The sequence below is a fragment of the Scyliorhinus torazame genome, chromosome 17 (genome assembly GCF_047496885.1).
Source record: "Scyliorhinus torazame isolate Kashiwa2021f chromosome 17, sScyTor2.1, whole genome shotgun sequence".
Taxonomy (NCBI): Eukaryota; Metazoa; Chordata; class Chondrichthyes; order Carcharhiniformes; family Scyliorhinidae; genus Scyliorhinus; species Scyliorhinus torazame.
Genome location: NC_092723.1, coordinates 2,706,257 through 2,733,776, shown reverse-complemented (window position 1 = coordinate 2,733,776; position 27,520 = coordinate 2,706,257). Strand labels below are relative to the sequence as shown.

The following is a 27,520-nucleotide window of genomic DNA, read 5'->3' as shown; positions in this document are numbered from 1 at the left end:
TCCTTTTGTACACCAGTTTCTGTGATTCTGTGAAGTGAGTTGTTCTGTCTTGGATGATAACAGATCTGTTGAGTTTTTGTTTGACTGTACCCATCGCGTAAAATAGCGATGATTCCATACTTTTGATGTGAGTTTTTTTTTAGATCATTGAGGAGTCACATGTCAAACACAATTCAGCGGTGTGACCTTATAACCTTGGTGTTGTGGCGGATTAATCCAGCTTTGGTCTGCAATAAAAATGTTGTGGGTTTGGAATGTCTGGCATCGGCCACATTGTAATCTAACCAGCGTTCACCGTGTCAGGCGACTCCAGATATTAACAGTATGTTTTTCTTGATCCCTATTGACCTCCAATTTACCCAGATTCTTTGGAAGTATTGACTGTGAAATGCTGCCTTGAACCGGAGGGTCGTTGCTGTCCCGTTTCTTCTGACATTTTGTTCCCTTGACCTTTCCTTGGGTTCATGCCTCCATCGAAGCTGTGATGAGATTGCGAGCTGTGATACTGACAGGATCTGAAGACGGATTGATGAGCACGTACTTGGTGAATGGGTGTTGCTTGGTGGGGCTGCTCCTGACTCCTTTCATCATCTTGACTGATGATTGGCAAGAGTATGAGCAGTTGGCAATTGCCTGTGTTAGATTTCTGTATTTTTGTTAGATTCATTAGTTTTTTGGTTATATGCCAGTGTCACGGTTACACTGGAAGAACTCGGTTAACGGAGCAACGTACTCTGGTGTCCCTGTCATCAGCACTTCAGCCAGCGATTATTTATGGATTCATTTTGTGACTAATGTCTTGACATCACATGACACGGACAGATGAGCTGGATATTGGTTCCTATTGTGGCGGAGACCTCAGAAAGACACTGAATATGATTGTCAACTTCCACTTTTGCCGAAGACACTTGTAAACACCGTGGCCGTGTCTTTTACACTTACAATGCTGGGCTGCAGCGTGATTGAGGATTATTCAGGGAGCCTCCTCCGCACATTCATTGCTTGATTCCCCATCGCCAGCCTCAGCTGGATCTGGAAAAGCGATTTGCGCGGATCTAGTGGTTGTAGAATCACGTCGTTCAGTTTAGTCAGCTTCTGATATTTAGTATGCTTGTACCTCAATGTTGCAGCTTCCTGAGGTGGCTGCCTCATTCTAAAGTCTGTTTGGAGTTTCTAAATACCCCATTGAACCAGAATCCTTGTTTGATGTGAAGCACCTCATGGTGCTGGCCTTGACGATACAGATTGCTGCTGCTGGTCATCCATCGTCCACAATGTGGCTGACACGTCACAAACTATTGAGGAAAAAGTCCACGAGTAAAACGCCTGCCCAGTTTCAGAGAAGGACATTGCATAGAATCCCGACAGAGCAGCACAAGGCTATTCGGCCGATTGAGTCTGCACCAACCCTCTGAAAGAGCACTCCACCTAAGCTCACGCCCCTGCCCTATCCCAATAACCCTTTAACCTAATCTACACATCTTTTTTGTACACTAAGGGGAAATTTATCACGGCCAATCCACCTAACGTACACATCTTAGGACTGTGGAAGGAAACCGTAGCATCCGGAGGAAACCCACGCAGACACGGGGAGAATGTACAAACTCCACATAGACAGTCACCCAAGGTCGGAATTGAACCCGGGTCCCTGGAGCTGCGAGGCAGCAGTGCTAGCCACTGTGCAACCGTGCCATCTTTAATTGGATAATTGTGAATGATCTAGATCACATGCACTCAATTACAGACTTTACAGAGTTTACATCGAGTTTACACACAGTTTACATGGAGTTTACATGGAGTTTACACGTAGTTTACACGGAGTTTACATGGAGTTTACATGGAGTTTACATGTAGCTTACATGGAGTTTACATGGAGTTTACATGGAGTTTACACGGAGTTTACATGGAGTTTACACGGAGTTTACACGTAGTTTACATGGAGTTTACATGTAGCTTACATGGAGTTTACATGTATGGAGTTTACACGGAGTTTACATGGAGTTTACACGGAGTTTACACGTAATTTACATGGAGTTTACATGGAGTTTACACCGAGTTTGCACCGAGTTTACACCGAGTTTGCACCGAGTTTACACCGAGTTTGCACCGAGTTTACACCGAGTTTGCACCGAGTTTACACCGAGTTTGTACAGAATTTACACAAAGTTTACAGCACAGACAAATCCATCTGGGCATTTATGCTCCACTTGCACATCTTCCTGTCTTTCCTTATCCAGCTCTACTGACATAACCTCTATTCTCTTCTCACTCCTGCTGATCTAACCTCCTCTTAAATGCAACTCACCAACAATTTACCTCCACCATTCCTCCGGTAGTGAGTTTCTTCTGAATTTTTTTTTTTTGGTGACTGTTTGATGTTGAAGACGTCTAATTGTCTTCTTCCAGTAAGTGGGTATTCTGTCAAAGCATTGGCCAGAATTACATGTTCTGACCCAGGAGTGCGTAAACTCTTCGGAAGTCAGGAACGTTTCCTGACATCATTGTGCACACTTGCAAATCCGACACACATCCGCAAAAAGTCCAATCGCTAGCGATTGCGCACTGCCTGTGCGATGTTTAGCTCATCGCACGGCAAAACGGATGGACGTCCATTACGTATTTTGCATTTCCTCATCCAAGGTTGGGATAAAAGCCACCCATTCCCCCCACCGATGGGCCCAATAGCCTCCTCCTGCACTGTAAATTCCATGACCTGCAAGGTATGGCTCCCCTGCACCTGATCCAATGGGAATAGTCTAATCTGGTGGTGGGGCCTCCTCGGAAGGGGGAGAGAGAGACAGGAGGGAGGCAGGGAGACCGCCTGAGCACAGGCAGCATCCTCGGCTGAGACCTGTCGGAGGAGAGGCATGGGTTGAGTTGGTGAAGGGTCAGCATGGAGGCCAAGGTGGGAGGAACACCAAAGACGCACGGACAGCGTTCCGTGGGTGGCTCGGTGGCAGTGGATAGAGCGGCAGGGTGGCACAGTGGTTAGCACTGCTGCCTCACAGAGCCAGGGACCTGTTTCAATTCCGGCCTTGGGTGACTTGGAATGGCCAACTCCTGTGTGGAGTTTGTACGTTCTCCCCGTGTGTGCGTGGGTTTCCTCCGGGTGCTCCGGTTTCCTCCCACAGTCCAAAGATGTGCAGGTTAGGTGGATTGATTGTGCTAAATTGCCCTTAGTGTTCAAAAAGTGAGGTGGGTTTACTGGGCTGCAGGGATAGGGTGGGGGCTGGCGCCTAGGTAGGGTCAGTACAGACTTGGTGGGGTGAATAGCCTTGTGAGGCAGAGGAGAGATATAACAGGAGTCCTGCCTCCACAAGCGTGTTGGGGGCGAGGACCATCCAGCTCCTCAGGAGGTGCTTCCGATACCAAGAACAAAGAACAAAGAAATGTACAGCACAGGAACAGGCCCTTCGGCCCGCCAAGCCTGTGCCGACCATGCTGCCCGACTAAACTAAAATCTTCTACACTTCCTGGGTCCGTATCCCTCTATTCCCATCCTATTCATGTATTTGTCAAGATCCCCTTAAATGTCACTATCGTCCCTGCTTCCACCACCTCCTCCGGTAGCGAGTTCCAGGCACCCACTACCCTCTGCGTAAAAAACTTGCCTCGTACATCTACTCTAAACCTTGCCCCTTGCACCTTAAACCTATGCCCCCTAGTAATTGACCCCTCTACCCTGGGGAAAAGTCTCTGACTATCCACTCTGTCTGTGCCCCTCATAATTTTGTAGACCTCTATCAGGTCGCCCCTCAACCTCCGTCGTTACAGTGAGAACAAACCAAGTTTATTCAACCGCTCCTCATAGCTAATGCCCTCCATACCAGGCAACATTCTGGTAAATCTCTTCTGCACCCTCTCTAAAGCCTCCACATCCTTCTGGTAGTGTGGCGACCAGAATTGAACGCTATACTCCAAGTGTGGCCTAACTAAGGTTCTATCCAGCTGCAACACGACTTGCCAATTTTTATACTCAATGCCCCGGCCAATGAAGGCAAGCATGCCATATGCCTTCTTAACTACCTTCTCCACCTGTGTTGCCCCTTTCAGTGACCTGTGGACCTGTACATCAAGATCTCTCTGACTGTCAATACTCTTGAGGGTTCTACCATTCACTGTATATTCCCTACCTGCATTAGACCTTCCAAAATGCATTACCTCACATTTGTCCGGAATAAACTCCATCTGCCATCTCTCCGCCCAAGTCGCCAAACAATCTAAATCCTGCTGTATCCTCTGACAATCCTCATCGCTATCCGCAATTCCACCAACCTTTGTGTCGTCTACAAACTTACTAATCAGACCAGTTACATTTTCCTCCAAATCATTTATATATACTACGAACAGAAATGGTCCCAGCACTGATCCCTGTGGAACACCACTGGTCACAGCCCTCCAATCAGAAAAGCATCCTTCCATTGCTACTCTCTGCCTTCTATGACCTAGCCAGTTCTGTATCCATCTTCCCAGCTCACCTCTGATCCCGTGTGACTTCACCTTTTGTACCAATCTGCCACGAGGGACCTTGTCAAAGGCCTTACTGAAGTCCATATAGACAACATCCACTGCCCTACCTGCATCAATCAACTTTGTGACCTCCTCGAAAAACTCTATCAAGTTAGTGAGACACGACCTCCCCTTCACAAAACCATGCTGCCTCTCACTAATACGACCACTTGCTTCTAAATGGGAGTAGATCCTGTCTCGAAGAATTTTCTCCAGTAAATTCCCCACCACTGACGTAAGGCTCACCGGCCTGTAGTTCCCTGGATTATCCTTGCTACCCTTCTTAAACAAAGGAACAACATTGGCTACTCTCCAGTCCTCCGGGATATCACCTGAAGACTGATCTGGGAGATCATTGCAATATTCTCCAGAGCGTGTCACCCTCAGAGTGGTCACCTGCTGCCTCTGCACAGTCTAACTCTGATGAGGGGGGACCCAGTGGAGTCTGAGTAGAGCGAGGTAGGACCACAGACTAGGGAGGATAACTCCAGTGATAGGTCGGAGGATGAGCCTGGGATCACACAGAATGAGGACTTTGAGATGGACGACATGAACATCGAGGGGGCCAGGTGTAGCCACCTAAATTGGCCAACTCCCGATTTAAAATGGCGAACGGCAAAGGCTGATGAACAGTCAGCCAACATAGACAGAAACCAGCAGCTGCAGGTTTGCCGTGTATTTAACTCTGCAAAAGGCCAGACAGCATCGATACCAGCGACCATCAGCATAATAATGTAACAGCCATCTGCATACTAATGAGCAATCCCCGGGAACAATAAGCAACATTTGGACACACAAAGCAAAGCCAGACTCCCCGGCGCCAGCAGGAGCCAACACAAAGGAGGTGAACGAGCACCTCAAGACCGCCCATCGATCAGGGAACCGCTCCAGTTTGGAGAAATCGAACCAAGCGATTGGGACAAAGTCCAATCACTTGTGACCAGGTACAGGGTCCGCCCCGAAAGGCGGGAAGCCCCTGGGGACTATAAGAGTTAAGCCCCCAAGTTCAGCTCTCGCTCTTCGTCCTGCCCGGGTCACCCAGCAACACGAACCAACATTGACCGCGACCGGTGCAGTGCCCGCCGACAGAAGTAAGTCTTAATTCAACGCTCGCTACGAGACAGGCGCTCCTAGCTACCAATCCGTACCAACTTCGAATCCCGCAGACTCAGAACCCGAACGAAAGGCCATTTGTTCCCCTGACCTGGTGGGCCAGTCCAAAGCTAAGTATAGGCCTGTTAGTCGTAGAAGTAGCTTAGACGTAGAATTTGTGCATGAGTAGCGATTACTGTGTATAATAAATGTGCTTTGATTTGAATCTTACTAATCGGTGTGTTGGGTTATTGATCATTACTCGGACTTGAACCTCGTGGCGGTATCATAAAGATACCTGGCGACTCGAGAGCAAAGGTAATAAAACAGAGCAATTGAACCAGCCGGAAAGTTAGCAACACAGGCGAGGATGCACTGATCCAGCGAACCCTCAGCTCGGCACCCGAGGCATGGAGGCCCGACCCAGAAATGCTGCCCCACACAAAGCTCTCAGCTTCCAAACCTGTGCCACATCTGCCAATGTACAAAGCAGCCAAACCAGCCCATTTAATTGAGGAAAGCGTTTCTGGGACTTAAAATAAGAAGCTTACAGAACGTGCCAAACCTAACAGAAAATTCAAAGTAATGAAGACAGTTATCACCGTGTGACACCCCCCTGTTGTGTTTAAGGTGTGTTACACCTGCGGGTGCTGCTCTTGGTGCTCCCACCTGACTGGTGCCGTGATGCCCTTGGCGAGCCACCTCTGGCCAGCGGTACCTGAGTTGGTTCCGGTTGGGAAAGAGCATCAAGCTCCACGGCTGGACACTACTCGGATGCCGCGGCCATTGGCAGAGGGACGCAGGAGCTGCTGCCTTCACCCGGAGTGCCCTGAGAGGAACCCACAGGCACAGCATCAGGTGTGCCTGCACCTTCCTGCTCACCATTGATGGATGGGCACAGCCTTGTGCCAGCTTGTGGATCATAGCGTGACCCCTGGAACCCCTCACGTGTCCCCGAAACAGCGTCTCCCTGAGGCTTGCCGTTCCCTCAGTGGGGAAGGATGAGCACTCGGTTCCCAAGGTCAGTGCAGTGCTCATGTTCCACATGGACTCCTCAACGCTGGCAACCATGGCACACAGACCCTCCAGGAGCTGTGCCCGATCTCCCCGCCCATCTCACTGGGAATACAGCACCTGCCTTCTGATGTACACCTCCTGATGCTCATTGTCTGCCTCACACTCAGCAATGTAGACCCAGCGTGGGCACGCAGGACAGGGTTGGTGATAGTCCCTGTGTGGCCGAGGAGTGGGCACCCCTGGGGGAGGGGACTGTTGTAGATAACGTTGGCTTGACTAGAACAGGCCTCCATAGAGAAAGGCCCAGTGAAGCTTAACTGGGTTCTGTGTGTATCTACATTTCTTTTTTTTTTAAATATAAATTTAGAGTACCTAATTCTTTTTTTTCCAATTAAGGGGCAATTTAGCGTGGCCAATCCACCTACCCTGCACATCTTTGGGTTGTGGGAGTGAGACCCACGCAGACACGGGGAGAATGTGAAAACTCCATACGGACAGTGACCCGGGGCCGGGATTGAACCCAGATGCTCGGCCCCGTGAGGCAGCAGTGCTAACCACTGTGCCTCCGTGCTGCCCCTGTGTGTGTACGCTTCTGTTGTGAATAAACCAGTACGTTATTTTTATTCAACTGACTCCATTGTCTTTACTAAAAGCAAGGTCCTGGTCTCCAGCGTGGCCCACTGTCGACGCCCTGGGTCCTTGTCCCTGCCACCTCCTCATGCCAGTGTTAAGTGCCCTCATCACTTTGCACTATTTGCAGAGCTGACAACCTAATGGCCACCAACGCGGGGGTGTGTGCACTGGTGCGTGGTTCCGAGAGATGGTGTGACACTGGTGCAGGAGCCATGTCTTCTGAAGAGCTTCAGTAAATTCAATCATCACAGTGCCTGTGCCATGCGGGCAGACCGGGGGGCATGATGCCACCTGCTTTGGAGCCTCAATGCAGACTCTGGCTGCGAATGTTCACTTTCTGATTAGAGGAGCCTGTTATGCATCCCGCACCCACGTGACCTGCACTCTTTGCTTCATCCGAGACCCCGCCCATGTGACCTGCACTCTTTGCTTCATCCGAGACCCCGCATCCCCACCACCAGAGGCACGAGTTGGCTATGGTACTCCAGCTCCAGAGCATCGCTTTCATGTTTTCATGAGCAGATTTGGCACTTCCCCCACCAGTTGTGTGGCACTCCGCAGTGTTAAGTCTTGTCTTCTCCTGACCGAGAAATTCAAAAGCTTTATTAGCGCACCATCCCCCTGAACATCCATTCCAGCTCCACATGAAGCCATTTCACTGTGCCACCCTCACCCCCCAATACACTGAGACCAATCGTGCTGGCGCTGCAAGCTTGGCAGGGCTGGCTTCACTGCCCGCTGGCAGACACACTCAGATTGCAAGCTTCCCGTTATTTCTTGCCATTGGGAAACCAATTTTCCTCCTCCTCTGATATTCTCCACGGCCTCCAAAGAAACCTGCCACTGGCGGGAAGGGGAAATTCCCGTCCAGGAGACTCCGCCAATGATCTGGGACAGAAGGAAAAGACATTAATTTCAGTGAATCTCTGATACTGCAGGATTATAGAAAATCACATCCTTATGTTAGGAAGCCACAAATAAGAATAAGGAAATAAGAACTAATATCATTATATTGTGGATTTTTGGACACATCTATGACTAACTGTAATTCTAAATATAAAGATGTGTCACTGACGTTTACTCTGTCTCTCAGGCCTTTATTCCGTTTTTTTGTTTTAAAATTGATGTGACACCGAGGGACATTTTCAATAGCGAGACTTCAATTGGACGGCAGTGGCTGGGACCACACCACCTTCACTGAAGAGACGCCCAGACCCACTTCAGGGAAAGCTGAGAATTAAAACAGGAAATGCGGTGACTTCTCAGCCGCTCAGGTTTTATCTGCAGAGAGAGAAACAGAATTAACGTTTGAGACGGTGACTGTGTCAGAAGTGAAAGGTCAGAAACCTGGAAATGATTCCGTACCCAGCCCGCTGAGAATTACCAGCATTTCCTGTTGACATTTCAGAGTTTTAGCATCCGCAGTATTACCGCCAGTGGGTGTGCCGTAACCGCCACATTGCGCCCGGCACGGATCTGGGCCCGCCGGTTTCATTGCCGGGCAAGTCAAAATCGAGATTGCCGCCGGACGCGAATATTTGCCGTCTAACCGGCCCGCTCCCGATGGCAAGTTCCGGATCACGGCCAAATAGAAAGAGCATATCATTCAACCTTATTTGCATTAATTTCCATCTCATTAGCGAGATTGAAGTCGAATGCAGCGGCCTCCTGGGAATTAATTGGCTCCCCAGTGGAAAGTCACGCAGGCGTCGTTTAGTATCCTTTTTAAAATGTGAAGCAGTCGCAATGGCTGCTGAGGGGAGCTGAGGAGGTGAGAGGCCATTTCCATTCCGTGGCATGCGGCTCAAGGGCACCTGGGGTGGCGCAGCTGCCAAGCTTTTCACTTTGGCCCGGTTGAAACCCGCTCTCCGCTTAGCGACCTCCGCGCTCCAGTCCGGGTGTATTCTGATCTCCGCATTGTCCCACTTGCTGCTCCGCTCCTTCTTGGCCCATTTCAGGGCCCTCTCTCTGTCCGTAAACCGGTGAAATCTCACCACCATCGCCCTTGGCGGCTCTTTTGCATTGGGCTTCCTCGCTAGCACTCGGTGCGCCCCTTCCAGCTCCAGCAATCCCGGGGGGGCCTCCGCACCCATCAGCGTCCCGATCATCGTGCCCGCATATGTCGCGGCATCGGCCCCCTCCACTCCTTCTGGGAGACCCAGGATCCTCAAGTTGTTTCTCCTTGATCTGTTCTCCAGGTCTTCGAGTCTTCCCGCCCACGTCCTGTGCAGCGCCTCGTGCCGCTCCACTCTCTCCGCCAGGCCCACGAGCTCGTCGCCGTTCTCACTCACTTTTTCCTGGATCTCCTGGATCTTCACCTCTTGGGCTTTCTGGGTTGCTCCAAGTCTTTCAACCATTGCCAGTATAGGCGCCACCATCTCCTTACGCAGCTCCTCGAAGCAGCACTTGATGAACTCTTTCATCTCCTCTCTGTCCGTGGGCGCCGCCATTTTGTTTTCCCTTCTTTTTCTTCTTTCTTCTCCCGCTGCTCCAGGGCCGCTTTTTCCGCTGTTTCGCTGCGGGTCCGATCCATGCAGGTCTGTAGGGGACTTTCTCCTTCCTTCCCCACAGGTTTTTGTTTTTTTTAAATGCCGTTGGGGCTCCGTTAGCGAGCCCAAAAGTCTGTTTTCGCGGGAGCTGCCGAATCGCGCGGCTTAGCTCCGCATCGCCGCAACCCGGAAGCCCAAAGACCTATCCTAATTGACGAGGGATTATTCCAGTGGACCGGATCAGTTTTACTTCGCTCCTCTGCCGGTGAGACAGGTGCAGACGCTGCAAATCCAAAATAAAAGTGATCGAAACACACGGCACACCCACCGAAAATAAAGGGACCAGATTCCTATTTCTGGTCTGGCTTCCTCAGTACTGCGCACAGTGCGTTTATTTTGAGATGTCACTTTGTATAAAATGTTAGGTGATTAGCAAAATAACCAGAGGGAAAACCTTTAATGTACCACATGGTCTGAATTCGTAACGTGGTGGAGGTCGACTCAATCCAGGCTTTGAAAAGAAAATTGGAGAATTATGTGAAGAAGCTGTTTTTTTGCAGGGCTCAGGGCCGAGGAATGGGATTGGATTGAGATCGCTTCCCTCTGTGCAGCCGCCATTCTGTGATTCCTTCAACCTCACTCCCTCAGCCCCTCAGTTAATGTGGAAAGGTTTGGGGTGTGGAGATTCCACCTTTATCTATAAAGCTTGTGGTCCACGGGAAATTTCAGAATGTTTGGAGACTTGCAGGAGGGTGCAGAGTGGCATGGGAAAGTATAGAAAAGAGGATCTAATTGGACTCGTGAAAAGGCATTGAATTAAGGCCAAGAAAATAAATCCAATGATGGGCCCTGAGATAGGAGGTGAATTTATGGTTTGTAAAACTGATTGTGTTTTCCATCGATCTATTGTTTACAGGATCTGCGCCAGTCCAGGTCCGACCTCTACGGCGGCTCTGATGTGCCACAATTCCACAATGCATTAAAACGACTCTTACTGGCCTATGCTCACTGGAATGGGAGAATCTGCTACTGTCAAGGTTTCATTATCCCAGCAGCAGTCATTCTGATGGTGATGGAGCGAGATGAGGGTGATGCATTAAAGGTAGGTTGTGGCACGGTGGAAATGTCTTGCGTCATGAGAAAAAGTCAGGAAAATCGTTCTTTTTTTCAGTTTTTCTCATATTATGGCTCTATTTCCTCTCTCCAGCTTGCGGATGCTCGACTATAGCTGATGGGTAGGGAAGGGCCTGATGCAGCAGGGAACACTGTTATCACGGTCTTCAAAGTCTGTACATCTTGAGCAACAAATACTTGCATTTATTCAAAGCTTGCCAAGCCTCTTCACAGGAGCAATTATCAAACAAAATGATGTGGAAATGTGAAGATTTTTTCCACTTGTATTATCCATTTCCCTGGATGAGAAAAGCTCCAACAACGTACATGAAACTCAATACCATCCAGAGGAAAGCAGCCTGTTTGACCCACCATCAAACCCACTACCTTAAATAGTCACTCCGTGTGAAGTGGCTGCAAGATGCACTGCAGCGATTCACCAAGCTTCCTTTGGCAGCACCTTCCAAACTGCCACCTGGAAGGATGAGATGCATGGGATCATCACTAACTGCAGGTCCCCCTCCCAAGTCACCCACCATCCTGACTCGGAACTAGCAACTGTCGCTGGGTCAAAATCTTGTCGAAATATACAAGCGAGTCACTGAAAATGTGAAGTTTAACGGAAATTGTGTGGCTTCAGGGCAGCATGGTAGCATTGTGGGTAGCACAATTGCTTCACAGCTCCAGGGTCCCAGGTTCGAGTCCAGCTTGGGTCACTGTCTGAGCGGAGTCTGCACATCCTCCCCGTGTGTGCGTGGGTTTCCTCCGGGTGCTCCGGTTTCCTCCCACAGTCCAAAGATGTGCAGGTTAGGTGGATTGGCCGTGCTAAATTGCCCTTAGTGTCCAAAAGTGCCCTTACTGTTGGGTGGGGTTACAGGGTTATGGGGATAGGGTGGGGGTGTGGGCTTGGATAGGGTGCTCTTTCCAAGAGCCGGTGCAGACTCGATGGGCTGAAGGCCTCCTTCTGCACTGTAAATTCTATGATAATTCATGATTTATCTTTAGAATTCTGGGCTGACCTGAAGCGGGGCCATAGGGGAAGATCTATTATATAATCCAGTATCATCAATTGTTTTCAAGTATTACCATTTAACTTGGGGTTCAAAGATCAAAGATATAAAGGTGTATAACTTTGGTTTTTTACCAGTTTGCTAACAGGTCCATTAAGACCCCAGTGTGGGGGCAGGGAGTAGGAGGCATTTGCGTCAGGATGTCCACCAGCTACCATATTGTAATTTGATTTAAAAAAATTCCATTTAAGGGGCAATTTAGCGTGGCCAATCCACCTAACCTGCACATCTTTGGGTTGTGGGGTTGAGACCCACGCAGACACGGGGCGAATGTGCAAACTCCACACTGACAGTGGGCTAGTGAGATAGTTGATATATTGGTTATAATTTTTCAAAATGCAATAGCGAATGGAATTCCTTTATTCTAAAAGGACGTGATACAGAGAGCTGAAAACTATGGGCGAAATTCTCCGTAATCGGCACGATGTCCGCTGACCGGCGCCAAAAATGGCGCAAATCAGTCCGGCATCGCGCCGCCCCAAAGGTGCGGAATCCTCTGCATCTTGAGCGGCCGAGCCCTAACCTTGAGGGGCTAGGCTCGCGCCGGACTGATTTCCGCCCCACCAGCTGGCGGGAAAGGCCTTTGGTGCCCCGCCAGCTGGCGCGGAAATGACATTGCCGGGCGGCGCATGCGCGGGAGCGTCAGCGGCCACTCACGGCATCCCTGCGCATGCGCAGTGGAGGGGGTCTCTTCCGCCTCCGCCACGGTGGAGACCGTGGCGAAGGCGGAAGGAAAAGAGTGCCCCCACGGCACAGGCCCGCCCGTGGATTGGTGGGCCCCGATCGCGGGCCAGGCCACCGTGGGGGCACCCCCCGGGGCCAGATCGCCACGCGCCCCCCCCCCCCCAGGCTCCCGGAGCCCGCCCGCGCCGCCTTGTCCCGCCGGTAAGAGAGGTGGTTTAATCCACGCCGGCGGGACAGGCATTCCAGCAGCGGGACTTCGGCCCATTCGGGCCGGAGAATCGCCGGGGGGGCCCGCCATCCGGCGCGGCGCGATTCCCGCCCCCGCCGAATATCCGGTGCCGGAGAATTCGGCAACCGGCGGGGGCGGCATTCACACCAGCCTTCGGCGATTCTCCGACCCGGCGGGGGATCGGAGAATCCCGCCCTATATGCTGTTAGCTTAACATCTGTCCGAGGGAATATGTTAGAAGCTGTTATTAAAGAAGCAATAGCAGGAGACTTAGATAGATTTAAGGTAATCAGGCAAAGTCAACATGGTTTTGTTAAAGGGAAACCTTGCTTAACCAATTTCTTGGAGTTCTTTGAAGAAGTGACATGTGCTGTGGATAAAGGGGAACCATGGGTGGACTAAGATTTGCAGAAAGTTGCCACCTCAAAAGGTATTGCGGAAAATAAAAGCTCATGGTGTAGAGGATAACACATTGGCATGGATGGGAGGTTGGAGAGAAGATTGGCAGCTAACAGGAAACAGAGTCAACATAAGTGGGTGATTTTTCTAGTTGACAAGATGTGACAAATGATGTTGCACAGTGTGGTAACTCTCACAAGGATCACGGAGGATTGCTGATGAATCTCCCTTGGGCTTTGTAGAATACGAGTTCCCGTGCTGAGCGGGAAGAGGCCCACCCAGCTGGGGCTCGTTAGCGGGACCTTTAAATGTCGCTCCCAGATCCGGACGGGCAGTTCTCAATAGTCCTGGGCCGGGACGTTTGTTTAGTGAGCATGAGGAGCAGCTTTGTTTTCAGCTGAAAATAAGCCAGTTTGACCTTTCACTTCGCACCTTCGGGAATTATTACATTGGCGATGAGGATCAAGCACGGGATTCTGAGCAGCATTTTTGAAACTCCTAGGATGACAACTCCGGTAAGAAACAAAGCAAAAAGAATAACGCGGAAAAGCCCTTGTTTGGAAATCTTGGAAATGTTGTAATGCGGACATGGGGGCTGGCCCCAGTATGTCGATCGCAGACGCTACTTCTTCTGTGCAGGCGGGTCCCTGATCGTAAGCATTATTGAAAGTTTAACCTATCCTGCAGCCCCTGGCACTAAACGTTCAATGAGCTTGTGGATCTAATAAAGAGCCATTACGACCCTCAGCTGTTCGGAATTATCCAGAGTTACTGATTCAACGCGGCTGGGAGGACCCCTGGGGAACCCATGGACAAATTCCTGGCCAGATTAGGAAGCTGTTCGAATACTGCGAGTTTGACCCATCGCTGACCCGGACACTGTGCGACCGACCAGTGTGTGGGATCAATAATGTCGCGATACCAAATATATTGTTGGCAGAACCCATCCGAGACCCCAAAGGGCTATGGAATTAGCCCTAACCTTGGAAAACGCCAAGAAACGTGCCTAAGATCTCTCAGGGATGATGGGCAGCAGAGTTCTCAGGCTGGAGGGGGAGGACCCTCATACAGAAAATCCAGCTTTCCCAGTGAACGGTCCCCCCTGCCTCGTCCACCATCAACTCAACATTCAGCCAGAACATTCCGACATCTTAAAAGACGGCTGGATAACCCCAGAAGTACCAGCGAAGCCACCCCAGAGGACAAGTGTCAGCCGCAAGGCTGCTGTAAGTGTGGCCAAAGCACACGGACCCAGGAAAGACTGCCAGAAGCAGCAGTGCGTGTGCTGCCCAGGCCACCCAGCAAGCCACGCCCGGGCCTTGCAGGTCTATCAACTCGGAGAGGACGAAACGATGCAACCAAACTCCGAAGGTTGCCCCAATAAAAGTCGCACTCTTGGTCAACGACCATTCGCTAGAAATGGAGGTGGATACAGGAGCTGCCATCTCCGTTGTTGGGGAACAAACCTTCCAGTCTCTCCGGATCGGCCTCTTGTCCCTCAGCTTTTGAGATGCCGGGGTCAGAATGGACACAGGGCAGTCGGTACAGTGGCACAGTGGTTAGCACTGCTGCCTCACGACACTGAAGGCCCGGGTTTGATCCCAGCCCCGAGTGACTGTCTGTGTGGAGTTTGCACATTCTCCCCGTGTCTGTGTGGATCTCACCCCCACGACCCAAAGATGTGCAGGGTAGGTGGGTTGGCCACGCTAAATTGCCCTTAATTGGAAAAAAATAATTGGGTACTCTAAATTTATTTTTAAAATATGAATGGGCACATATACAGGGGAACCATTGATGATTATGGGAGCTCTATGACCCTGGTTCCTTTAGACAGTAGACGGCCCGCTTAACGGGGACCAGGACCCAGCCACTCGGGCAGAGACTGGCTGCAGAGAATCCATCTGGACTGGCGACAAATTTCTAACCTCGGAACTGATGGATTGTAAAAGGTCATTGGAAATATCCCAAGGTATTCCAAGAAAGCCTTGGTAGAATAAAGGGAGCAAGGGTTATGGGGATAGCGTGGAAGTGAGTGCTTAAGTGGGTCGGTGCAGACTCGATGGGCCGAATGGCCTCCTTCTGCACTGTATGTTCTTTGTTCTAAGGGCAAAGATTTATGTGGACATCAACACACTGCCCAAATATTCTAGTCCCATATATTTTTCTTACCAAAGTAGAGACCAAACTCGAGAGGTTAGAGAACCTTTGGATAATACGAGCAGTGCAGTTCACAGAGTGGGCTGCACCAGTAGTTCCTGTCCTCAAGCCTGACAAGTCAGTTTGCCTTTGCGAGGACTATTAATTAACGGTTAATAAAGCCTCAGGTTTAGATCCGTACCCCATGCCACATATAAAAGATCTGTTTGCCAAACTGGCAGGGGGTCAAACTTTCACCAAACTAGATATGAGCCATGCCTACCTCCCATTAGAATTATATGAGTCAACCAGGAAGTACATGACAATTAGCACGCAGAAGGATTTTTACGAATATACAAACATGCCCTTCAGAGTCTCGTTGGCAAATACCATTTTTCAACGTGTGATGGAGAACATTCTCCGAGGGCTACCTAAGGTGGCAGTATACTTAAACGACATACTAATCACAGGAGCCACAGAAGAAGAACACCTAACACCTTCTGGAGGCGGTTTTGAGATGATTTTCTGATGCAGGTGTCCGTCTCAATGGAGTAAAATGTTCCAAGCAGGCAAGGTGATCTACCTCGGTACCGATTTGATACTCAGTGCAGGATAAAGTTAAGGCCATCAAACCTTGTAAAACGTGACATATTTAAAATCATTCCCAGGCCTTAAACTACGATTGGAAATTTAACCCAAACTTGGCCACTTTATTGTCACCCCTGCACACACTTAAAAAACACCAGAAGTGGCCATTGCACGTCCGCAGGATGAAGCCTTGCCTCAGGGGAAGCAGTGGTTACTATCATCAAACATCCTGGCTAAATAGATACTTGACAAATCAGATCGGCCATGATCTTACTGAATGGCAGAACCGGCTGGAGGGGCCGAATGGCCTAATCCTCCCAATTTGTATGTTTGAGTTTGTTCCAGAATCTACATTAAAAGAATGGGGGCCTCCGCTCTGCTGTCTTCATCATAACTCCCCAAATTCCACTGCTAGCCTCGCCCTGGCCTCCTAGATTCTGATCATCTCTCTGTGGTGCCCCCCACCCTCCCCCACTCCCACAGCCTCTGATTCCGCCCCACCCCTCCTACATCCTGATTCCTGGCCTCTGATTCTGCGACCCACCCCGCTCCAACTCCTGGTCTTTAATCTTGAGGCCTCAATTCCCTGATTTTCATTGACGTGATGCACTGTCAATTACGACGAGACGAGAGTAGAGTGTAATCGAGGCTTTATTATGTGGAGCCTCCTGCAGCTGCTACCGAAATGGCTGCAGCTCGGTGAGCACACACATTTATACTCCGCCTACTGGGCGGAGCCAGCAGGCAGGGATCGTCCCCCGTACCTGTAGTACAGGGGCCTTACCGTAATACCCCTTGTATGCGGTACATACAACAGTGGTGACTACCACACTTCAGTAGCAGGCTCTTTGAGGTGGCTTTGGGCTGGTGAAGGGCACCTTGAGCCTCACCATTCAGGTGGAAGGCCTGCGCCCTACATTGCCTGCATTTCCTACCTCATAATAAATATATTTCTGGTAATATTTCTGTGGATGTAGACGAGGTATCTGGTGGGATTCAACGGTCCAAATGGTTTATTCAAATCACTGCTGGGCTGCATGGCTGAAGACTTTGATTATCAGAGTGAGAATTTGCAAACGACGTGTTCACCAACTCAGTTTATTCGCTGCTCTGCAGCTCCATCTGTGAACCAATCACAACAGCAGACTCTGCACAGGGCCAGACTGCAGCACTCTCCCATTTACTAAAACACTCATAAAAACCATTAAGGCAACATCTGGCCAACGTTGTTACTGTTTGAAAAATTGTTCGATCAGCTTTTACTAAGAAATGAAAATGGTACTGTTCCAGTTTTGTTGGAACACGGGCAAATCATTCAGCCCCTCCAACCTGCTCTACCATTCATATCAATTTGTTCTGGATTCTCTTCACCCACCTGTGACCCCTAATGCTCCTGTCTAACAAAAACAAGTCTTGAAAATGTAATTTGACCCAACATTCCAGCTTGTGATTGAGAGGGTTCCAGGTTGCCTTGTGTGAAAAAGTGTATTCCGATTTCCCCCCAGACTGGCCTTAGTCCAATTCAAAATTTGAACTTCCCCATTTTGAAACACACTTCGAGGGAAATAATCCGTATCCACTCTGCCAAATCCCTTTATCATTTTAAGCACCTCAGTTAGATCAGTCTGCAATCTTCGAAACGCGAGAATACAAGCCAAGCTCCCTGAATGAAGAAGGGGATAGAAATTAAGATAAGGATGAAAAAGTGTGCTTTATGACAGGTGTCAAGTATAAAATGAGACCCAAGAGGAATACAGAAGGTTCAGTGGGAGGTGAGAATGCTCGTTAGAGAAGCGAAAAGGGATTGTGAGAAAAAGCTGACTGTGGTAATACCAGGTATTGCAGTACCTGAGAGGTGAATGACCATTGGCTAGACCGAGGGGTCTACCATTGGATAATGTACATAGCCCCGCCCTGAGAGGCGGGGTATAAGAACCGATGCCGTCCCAGCAGCCTTCACTTTCTGTATCACCGCTGCTGGGCACAGTTCTAGCTGATTAAAGCCGATTAGATATGACTCCTCTTTGTCTCGAGAGTATTGATTGTGCATCAATTTAATCAGCTAGTACTTTTGAAGGATGGATCTCCGCATCAAGCTGGTGTGCCTTCAGCTCAGCCCTCACTCAGAAAACTCCGCTGCTATTTTTAAGCATTGGCTGGCATGCTTCCAGAGCTACCTCGAAACGGCTGCCGACACCCCCACGGAAAGGCAGAAGATACACCTCCTACGCTCGCAGGTCAGCCCAGCGATCTACCACCTGATCGAAGGGGCGGCGAACTATGCTGCAGCCATGGAGCTGCTGGAAGGACATCACATTCGTCCACTGAACCAGGTCTACGCCCGTCACCTGCTGGCAACGAGACGACAGAGCCCAGATGAGACATTCGAAGACTTCTACCGGGCACTGATAGTGCTGGGCCAAAACTGCGGCTGCCCAGCGGTGACGGGGAACGAGCACACGGAACTTTTAATTCGGGACGCTTTCGTGGCAGGTATGGCTTCCCCCGACATCCGCCGAAGGCGCCTCGAAATGGACACACTGGGCCTCACTGAGGCCCGGGCCCTGGCAGGGTCCATGGACGTTGCGTACAAGAATGCACTCGCGTACGCCCCCCGCACGCATGGCGTCCCCCTGGGCTGCGTGGCACCCCGCCGCGGCAGCCCCCCAGACTTACCCGCTAACCCCGCAGACTTACCCGCTAACTCCGCAGGCCTGCGCGGCAAGGCGCCCCGCTACCGCCGCCGGCCAACGCTGCTTCTTCTGCGGCCAGGCGAATCACCCGCGCGCGCACTGCCCGGCCCGCACCGTCACCTGCAAAGGGTGCGGCAAGAAAGGCCACTATGCCGCGGTCTGCCTCGCCCGCGCGGTGGCCGCGGTATCCGGTGACCACCAACAGCCGTTCTTCCAGGTCCCGGCAGCCCAAGGCCCACCGCAGCCTTTGTCCCTCCAGGCAGCGTGCAACCCGCAGGCGCGGCCATTTTGCACCCCGGCAACCACGCTGGATGGGTGGGCGCCACCATTTTGTCCCTCGCCGCCGCCATCTTCAGAGTCCCCGTCCACGGACTCCATGTGCGACCCATGGCTGGCGCCATCTTGGAGGGGGCCTCAAGCCCCCAGCATGGCTGACTACGCGCTGCCCGACGAGAACTCCTTGCTGCAGCTGGCCTCCGTTACCCTGGATCAGAGTCGGCCCCGGACGCTATCGAAGGCCACTACAACGATCGCCACCAACGGCCACGTGACGTCGTGCCTGATCGACTCCGGGAGCACGGAAAGCTTCGTCCACTCCGACACAGAAGTCCTCCTCTGGGACCTCGCTCCCCACCTGGCTAGCGACACCCGGACCCGTCCTGCTGCGGAAACATGAGAGGGCGCACAAGTCGGACCCATTGGTCGAGAGGGTCCACCTGCTGCATGCCAACCCCCAGTACACCTACGTAGCGTTCCCCGACGGCCGCCAAGACACGGTCGCCCTTCGGGACCTGCCGCCCGCCGGAGCCCCACACGCGCCCGCGCCATTGCCCCCACCTCCCCCGCTGCACCTGACCGGAGGGTCAGTATTGCCGCCGGAACCCCTACCCAGTGCCGAACAGGCACCGACGCCCCCTACAGGCGCCCCTCCCCCTGCCCACATTTCGCCCCAACAGCGCCGCCTAGGGGTGACAAAACTGCCTGGGAGGAAGACACCACGTTCCCGGAGTCACAACTGCCGGGGCCCTCACCAGGATCACCGCTGAAACTCAGACGCTCCAGAAGGACGACCAGTCCACCCGATCGTCTGATTGCTGCACCATGAAACAAACAAAAAAAGAAACTTTCTCTGTTACCCTCGACATCATGGTACCTGCAATACCTGGTCCTACCATGCAAAAGGCGACAGTAACACTGGCCATCACCCCGCTGGGTTCTTTTTAACAGGGGGTGAATGTGGTAATACCAGGTATTGCAGTACCTGAGAGCTGGATGACCATTGGTTAGACCGAGGGGTCTACCATTGGATAATGTACATAGCCCAGCCCTGAGAGGCGGGGTATGAGAACCGATGCTGTCCCAGCAGCCTTCACTTTCTGTATCACCGCTGCTGGGTACAGTTCTAGCTGATTAAAGCCGATTAGATATGACTCCTCTTTGTCTTGAGGGTATTGATTGTGCATCACTGACATAAAGAGGAATCCTAAAGTCTTCTACAGGCCTAGAAATATTCCAATTGCAATACTCTTCCGCACCTCACGATGCACTAAGGCAGACCTTCGTCGTTTCCATAGGTAGTAATTCCCGGAGCAGGTCACCAGCCTGTCATCGGGGACTATAGCTTGAGGGGCACCACTCCACATCAATGAAATGAAATGAAAATCGCTTATTGTCACAAGTAGGCTTCAATGAATTTACTGTGAAAAGCCCCTAGTCGCCACATTCCGGCACCTGTTCAGGGTGGCTGGTACGGGAATTGAACCGTGCTGCTGGCCTGCCTTGGTCTGCTTTCAAAGCCAGCGATTTAGCCCTGTGCTAAACAGCCCCTCAAGTGGGCAGACCAGGAGTCTCTATCACTCTTACCGCCAGCCACTGGCATGTCTGGAAGGATTTGCATGTTGACTCTCAACCTATTTGACTGTGTTATGAATGCACCTTCCTTGGCCGACAAATCCTTGAGTGGGACTTGAACCGGGCGCTTCCGGCTCCCAGAAGTAACAGGGCCAAATAGGGGCGTAAAAGTGAATTTTCTCATGAAGGCTGGGGGCTTGGCTGAGGTATTAAATTAATACTTTGCATCCGTCATTACCAAGGAGGTAGATGCTACCCAGGCTATGGTGACAGTTAAGGAAACTCAGTAAATTGATAAGAAGGAAGGGTTGAATAGACTGTCGGTACTGAAGGTTGACAAGGAACCGGGATATTGAAGGAAGTGAGATGGAAATTGCAAGGGCGCTGGCCATAATCTTCCAGCCTTCTCTATACTCAGGGGAGGTGCCAGAGGACTGGAGAATTGCAAATGTTACATCCTTGTTCAGAAAAGGTCGTGAGGATGAACCCAGCAATTACTGAGTAGTCAGAGCAACATCAGTGGTGGGCAGGCTCCTAGAACCAATGATTTAGTCATATTGAAACGTGTGGGTTGATCAGGAAGATCATGGATTTCTAAAGGGGAAATCATGTTTAACTAACCTGCTGTAGCTTTTTTGAGGAGGTAGCAGAAAAGGTCGATGAGGGTGATGCTGTTGATGTGGTGTACCTGGGCTTTCAGAAGACATTCAATTCAGTGCCACACAACAGACTTGTGAGAAAAGTTATAGCTCATAGAATAAAGAGACAGCAGCAACGTAGATACAAAATTGATTGAATATTAGGAAACAGAGAGTAATGGTCAATGGATAATTTTCAGGCTGGAGGAAGGTTTATTGTGGAGGAGTTAGTATTGAGATGTTCCTGAGAAGTTGGTACTGCAACTCTTGCTTTTGCTGATATATATTAATGATCGAGATCTTGGTGTGAAGGGGACAATTTTAAAGTTTGCAGGTGACATGAAACTTGGAAATATTGTAAACTGTGAAGAGGACAGAGTAGAACTTCAAAAGAACACAGACAAGTCTGTGGAGTGGGCGGATAGGTGGCAGGTGAAGTTCAATGCAGAGAAGTGTGAGATTTTGAATTTTGGCATGAAGAACATGGAAATCAGTATAAAATAAGGGATAAAATTCTAAAAGGGATTCAGGATTAGAGGGACTGGATGTATCTGTGTGCAGATCATTGAAGGTGGCAGGAAAGGCAGAGAGAGCAGTTAATAAAGGAGAGAGTATTCTGGGCTTTATTAACAGGGGCACAGAGTACAGGAGGAAGGTGGTTAGACTGAAACTATACAAGACACTAGTTAAACCTCAGCTGGAATATTGTGGACAGTTCTGGGTGCCAGGCTATAGGATGAATGTAAGCGCTTTGGAGAGAGAGCAGAAGAGGTTTACAAGAATGACTCCAGGGATCGGCCCATTGAGTCTGCACCGGCCCTTGGAAAGAGCATCCCACTTAAACCCCCCCCCCCCTATCCCCATAACCCAGTAAGCCCACCCAACCTTTTTGGACACTCAGGGCAATTTAGCATGGTTAATCCACCTAACCTGCACATCTTTGGACTGTGGGAGGAAACCGGAGCAACCGGAGGAAACCCACGCACACACGGGGAGGACGTGCAGACTCCGCACAGACAGTGACCCAGCGGGGAATCGAACCTGGGTACCTGGAGCTGTGAAGCATCAGTGCTAACCACTGTGCTACCGTGTCGTGTGTATAAGGGGCAAATGTTTTACATTTGCAGATGACACGAAAATCAGAGGTCATGCAAACGGCGATTGGATGGGAACAGTGTTCAAAAGGAGATAGAGGACTGGTGGATGAACAGCATACTTTGTTAGGAAGAATGAGGAGAGACAATGTAAATTAAAAGGTATAATTTTGAAGTGGATGTAAGAACTGAGAGACCTGGGTCTATAATTAACCCAATCTTTCAATGTGGCAGGGCAAGTTGAGAAGGCTGTTAAAAAACATGCATGAGATCCTTGGCTTAATTGATAGAATACAAAAGCAAGGAAGTTATGCTAAACGTTTATAAAAACAGCAGTATTCTGGCCAATTCTGGTTATCGCTCAGTGGAAAGAGGATACAGCGGAAGTTGACTAGAATGGGCCAAGGAATGAGATGGAAAGACGAGCAAAATGGTGGTTGTACTCCTTGGAGCAGGGAAGGTTTGGACGGGCTATATAGAGGTGTTCAATCATGAAAGTTTTTGATGGAGTAATTTAGCAGAAACTATTTCCAAAGAAATGAAATGAAATGAATGGAAAGAAATGAAATGAAAATCGCTTATTGTCACAAGTAGGCTTCAATGAAGTTACTGTGAAAAGCCCCTAGTCGCCACATTCCGGCGCCTGTTCGGGGAGGCTAGTACGGGAATTGAACCGTGCTGCTGGCCTGCCTTGGTCTGCTTTCAAAGCCAGCGATTTAGCCCTGTGCTAAACAGCCCAAAGAAGAGATTTGATGAGCAGAGGACACAGATTTAAGGTAACTGGAAAATGAACCGAATGAGATTTCAGGAGAACTTTATTTTGTGCAGTGAGTTGTGCTGAAATGGAATACTTTGCCTGAAAGTACGTTCAGTAATAACTTTCAAAATGGTACAGGATAAATATAGATACTCGGAGGAGAGGAAACTGCAGGTCCGGTGGTGGGGCTTGGGGGGGCGGGGGGGGGGGGGTTATTTCAAAAAGGTGGCACAGACATGATGGAGGAATGGCCTCCTCCTGTCATGTATCATTGTATAATTCGGATTACTTTAATTACCTGTGAACTAGCTTCTAATGACTTGTGGACACGAACGTCCTAATCATTTTACTCCACCTTTTCCTTGGCTTCAGAATGACCAATTTCCTACTTCCCCACATTGAATTCCATCTTTTTGAATTTGTTCTCGGGCTGTGGGCGTCGCTGACTAGCTCAGCATTTGTTGCCCATCCCTAATTGTCCTTGAGAAGGTGGGGGTGAGCTGCTTTCTTGAACCGCTGTAGGTACACCCCGAGTGCTGTTAGGGAGGGAGTCCCAGGATTTTAACCCAGTGACAGTGAAGAAATGGTGAAATGGTGAAATGGTTCCAGATCCCGATGGTGTGTGTGTGTAGTTCTGAAGGGAACTTGCAGGCGGTGGTGTTCCTATGCATTGGCTGTCCTTGTCCTTCTAGTTGGTAGAGGCCTCAAATTTGGAAGGTGCTGTCGAAGGAGCCTTGCGATGTGCTGCAGTGCATTTTGTAGATGGTACACATGGCTGCCACTGTGCACTGTGGTGGTGGGGCTCACTGTTTACGGTGCAGTGACGATCAGACATTGTCCACGATGGTGTTGAGCTTTTGAGCTTTTTGAATATTGTTGGAGCTGCATTTCCTTTGGCAACTGTAGTTCTAAAACAATTCTCACAACCATTGTTTTGCCCATTCATTTAATGCCATGGCCCATTGCAACTTCCTGTGCACAACTGAACTCTACTGCTTTATTCAAGTGATTGATATAAATGTGGAAAATATGAAACTCCAGTCCAGGCCCTTGCTGAACTTCACTTGGCACATTCGACAATCCCCGCGTTTTGCTTTCTCATCATAATCTCGTGTGGAATCTCAGCAAATGTTTTATGAGAGCCTATCGACGACCCCCGTGGGCACTGGACAATCAATTATACTGGTGACTGTCGTGTTGGGTGTTCCGATGCACAAATGATCCAACACGGCTGTAGATGGTACAACTCTGTTTTATTATCTTAACAACGGTAACAACTAACTGCTGGCTTGGGTACGTGCTTCACCAGTTAACCTGTGGACCCAGCCCGAGCACTATCTTAGTGAGGCACTCAGCACATGGTCTATGTCTGAGTGGCACGCTGTGAGGTCTGTGCTCTGAGCTATCTCCTGGTAGAAAGAGCGGGAACTGTGGTGTTCCCTGTTTTATAGTGCGTGTGCTCTCACTGGTGATTGGCTGTGATGTTGCGTGTGTGTTGGTTGGTCCAACTGCCTGTCCATCAGTGTGTGTGTGATTGCACCGTGATATGCTGATGTGGATATCATGACAGTGACCTCTTCAAAAAAATTCAATTTTGTTTACCAAACGCAACTCATATTTGTTCAAACACTCAGTCACCTGTAAGTGATGACTGACTCCAGTAACCTGCCAACAAGGTGGGGTTAAACCAACATCCTTCCGTGCATAAAACATTTGCAGCTTTTTAATCCAATGACATGATTTGTGAATCTAGACAGCTTTGGAAAACTATGACGAATGCGTCTACGATTTCTTCGCCTCGTATGCATGGAAACAACACAGTCCTGGAGATTTATCTACCTTAAACCCTAAGAGGTCTGTCATTTATTATTTCTCAGTTTAGTCTGACCAACATCTGTTTCTAATGGGCCCAACATTCCCCTTTCCCACTTGCTCTCAGTATATTTGGAAAAACTGATACTGTTAGCTTTGATATTCTTTTTTGAATATTTTTATTTGCATTTTCAATTATACATGATAAAACTTTGCGTCCAGTATTTACAGTTTGTGCAGCACAGTGGCGCAGTGGGTTAGCCCTGCTGCCTCACGGCGCCGAGGTCCCAGGTTCGATCCCGGCTCTGGGTCACTGTCCGTGTGGAGTTTGCACATTCTCCCCGTGTTTGTGTGGGTTTCGCCCCCACAACCCAAAGATGTGCAGGGCAGGTGGATTGGCCATGATAAATTGCCCCTTAATTGGAAAAAATTATTTGGGTACTCTAAATTTATTTTTTAAAAGTATTTACAGTTTGTGTAGTTCTGATGTACGTACAATCGTTCTTGATACCTCCCCCCCACACCAATCCCCTCCTCCCCCCCCCCCCACCTGCGACTGCTCCTTGGCACCCCCCCCCTCTTTCGTTCTGGGAGCTTTGATATTCTTGACAAATTCTTTAAAACTTATTTTCCTTTTGTAGCTCCTGTTGCGTTCTTCATTTTCCTTTGTGGTTTTTGCAGTTCTGTAAGCCGATTCTCTTATACTGAGGCCGAGTACACTATGTGTAGTGGAGATTCTCTTATACTGAGGCCGAGTGCACTATCTATAGTGGAGATTCTCTTATACTGAGGCCGAGTGCACTATGTGTAGTGGAGATTCTCTTATACTGAGGCCGAGTGCACTATCTATAGTGGAGATTCTCTTATACTGAGGCCGAGTGCACTATGTGTAGTGGAGATTCTCTTATACTGAGGCCGAGTGCACTATCTATAGTGGAGAGTCTCAATCCCGGTTTCTTCTCTTCACTATGGTGCTTTAGCTTTTCTGATGTTTGGGTTTGCCTCGTGCCAAAGACTTCGTTCAACACTCCCATTCCTGAATTCTTGTATAATGATGCTACATCTTGCAAAGAATTGCACATCATAACTATTCAAATGTTTCTGCTACTACAGATCGAAGAGATTTTAATTTTTCTTTTTCTGAAATAGATTTCATAGAATCATAGAATTTACAGTGCAGAAGGAGGCCATTCGGCCCATCGAGTATGCACTGGCCCTTGGAAAGAGCACTCTACTTAAGCCACGCCTCTATCCTATCCCCTTTACCCAGGAAACCCACCTAACCTTTTTGATGGACACTAAGGGCAATTTATCATGGCCAATCCACCTAACCTGCACATCTTTGGACTGTGGGAGGAAACCGGAGCACCCGGAGGAAACCCACGCAGACACGGGGAGAACGTGCAGACTCCGCACAGAAAGTGACCCAAGCCGGGAATCGAACCTGGGACCCTGAAGCTGTGAAGTAACTGTGCTAACCACTGTGCTACCGTGCTGCCCATTTGTTGCTTGAGTCTCCTTTGACATTTCATTCCCAGGTGTGGTGGATTTGCAATTTAAGCTGGGGTCCAAGGAGGGTTTAAGAAAATCCTTAAGTTGGAAATTTAAAATGAAGCAGCAAATAGTGAAAATGCGCACAGGCCCATTGGCTTCTTAAAGAGACGATGGCTTCATATTTTAAGCGGATTTTTTTTTCCAGTTTAAACTGAGGGTCTCACCCAGCGAACGACCTTTTCTATTTCAACCCGAACCTAATGTTAACCAAGCATCCACAACCTTCCTGTTTTTAACCCTGTCAGATGTAAGCTTGTTTAGGCAGCACAGTGATTCTTAACGCCTGTTTCTGTAAAATGCAGCTATCTCGTACTGGCGCTCTTACTAAATCAAAACCATTCTATTTGAATAATTTAATGTTTTGAAAGGGGGCAGAAAGCTTTGGTTCAAAACAAGTCGGAGGGAGACAGTGCCCATTTCCACAGTGTGGCCATGTTTATAAATGATTCATGGTGAACATAATGTGCTGGAGGGTATTTTGTATTACTGCTGTGTTCCTGGTTATTACTCTGTAATGAGATTGTCTGTTGCACTGGCCTCACGGGAGCAGCTTACAGCTTTGCATTGTCGTGGAGACATGAATCCACTCCATGCTTCAGGCAAACACCGGATGTATCAGTACCTGATATTTCTGGATTTTTCCTTTCATATGTCACACTGGAAGAGTCCATTGTGTTGCAGGAGGTGACTGAAGCCAACTGACTTTGCAGCATGTTCCCCATGTGTTAAATGAATGTGTAAGTGGACCAGTATGATGACTGTGTGGTTGTGCAGAGTGATGTTGGATGTTTGTGTCCTACAACTTCACACAATAAAATTAAAGAGAAGCAAAGAGAAATTCAGCCTGTTGGTTATTCAGCTGCACTGTAAATTACAGTGTGGACTCGAGGGATAGTTAAAGTATATCATCATTTTAATGTTCCTCTGTTACAAATGGGAGCGGTGGACCGGAAAAGAGAAAGAGACGTGGGCGTCAGTGGCAAGGCTGGCATTCATTGCCCATCCCGGGTTGCCCTTGAGAAGGTGTTGCTGAGCTGCCTTCACGAACCGTTGTGGTTCCACGTGGTGTAGGTACACCCACAGTGCTGTTAGGATGTTAGTTCCAGGATTTTGACCCAGTGACGATAAAGGAACGGCCAATATAGTTTTAAGTCACAATGGT

At 49.4% G+C, this 27,520-nt stretch overlaps 1 protein-coding gene across 1 annotated transcript in view; it reads left to right on the top strand.

Moving 5' to 3' along the window:
* LOC140393631 (TBC1 domain family member 30-like) overlaps positions 1-27,520 on the top strand; it is a 136,726-nt gene that overhangs the window by 52,513 nt on the left and 56,693 nt on the right. The window contains exon 5 of the mRNA XM_072479905.1: positions 10,657-10,842. Within this exon, the coding sequence (XP_072336006.1) occupies positions 10,657-10,842 (186 nt within the window). The remainder of the gene's footprint in view (positions 1-10,656; positions 10,843-27,520) is intronic.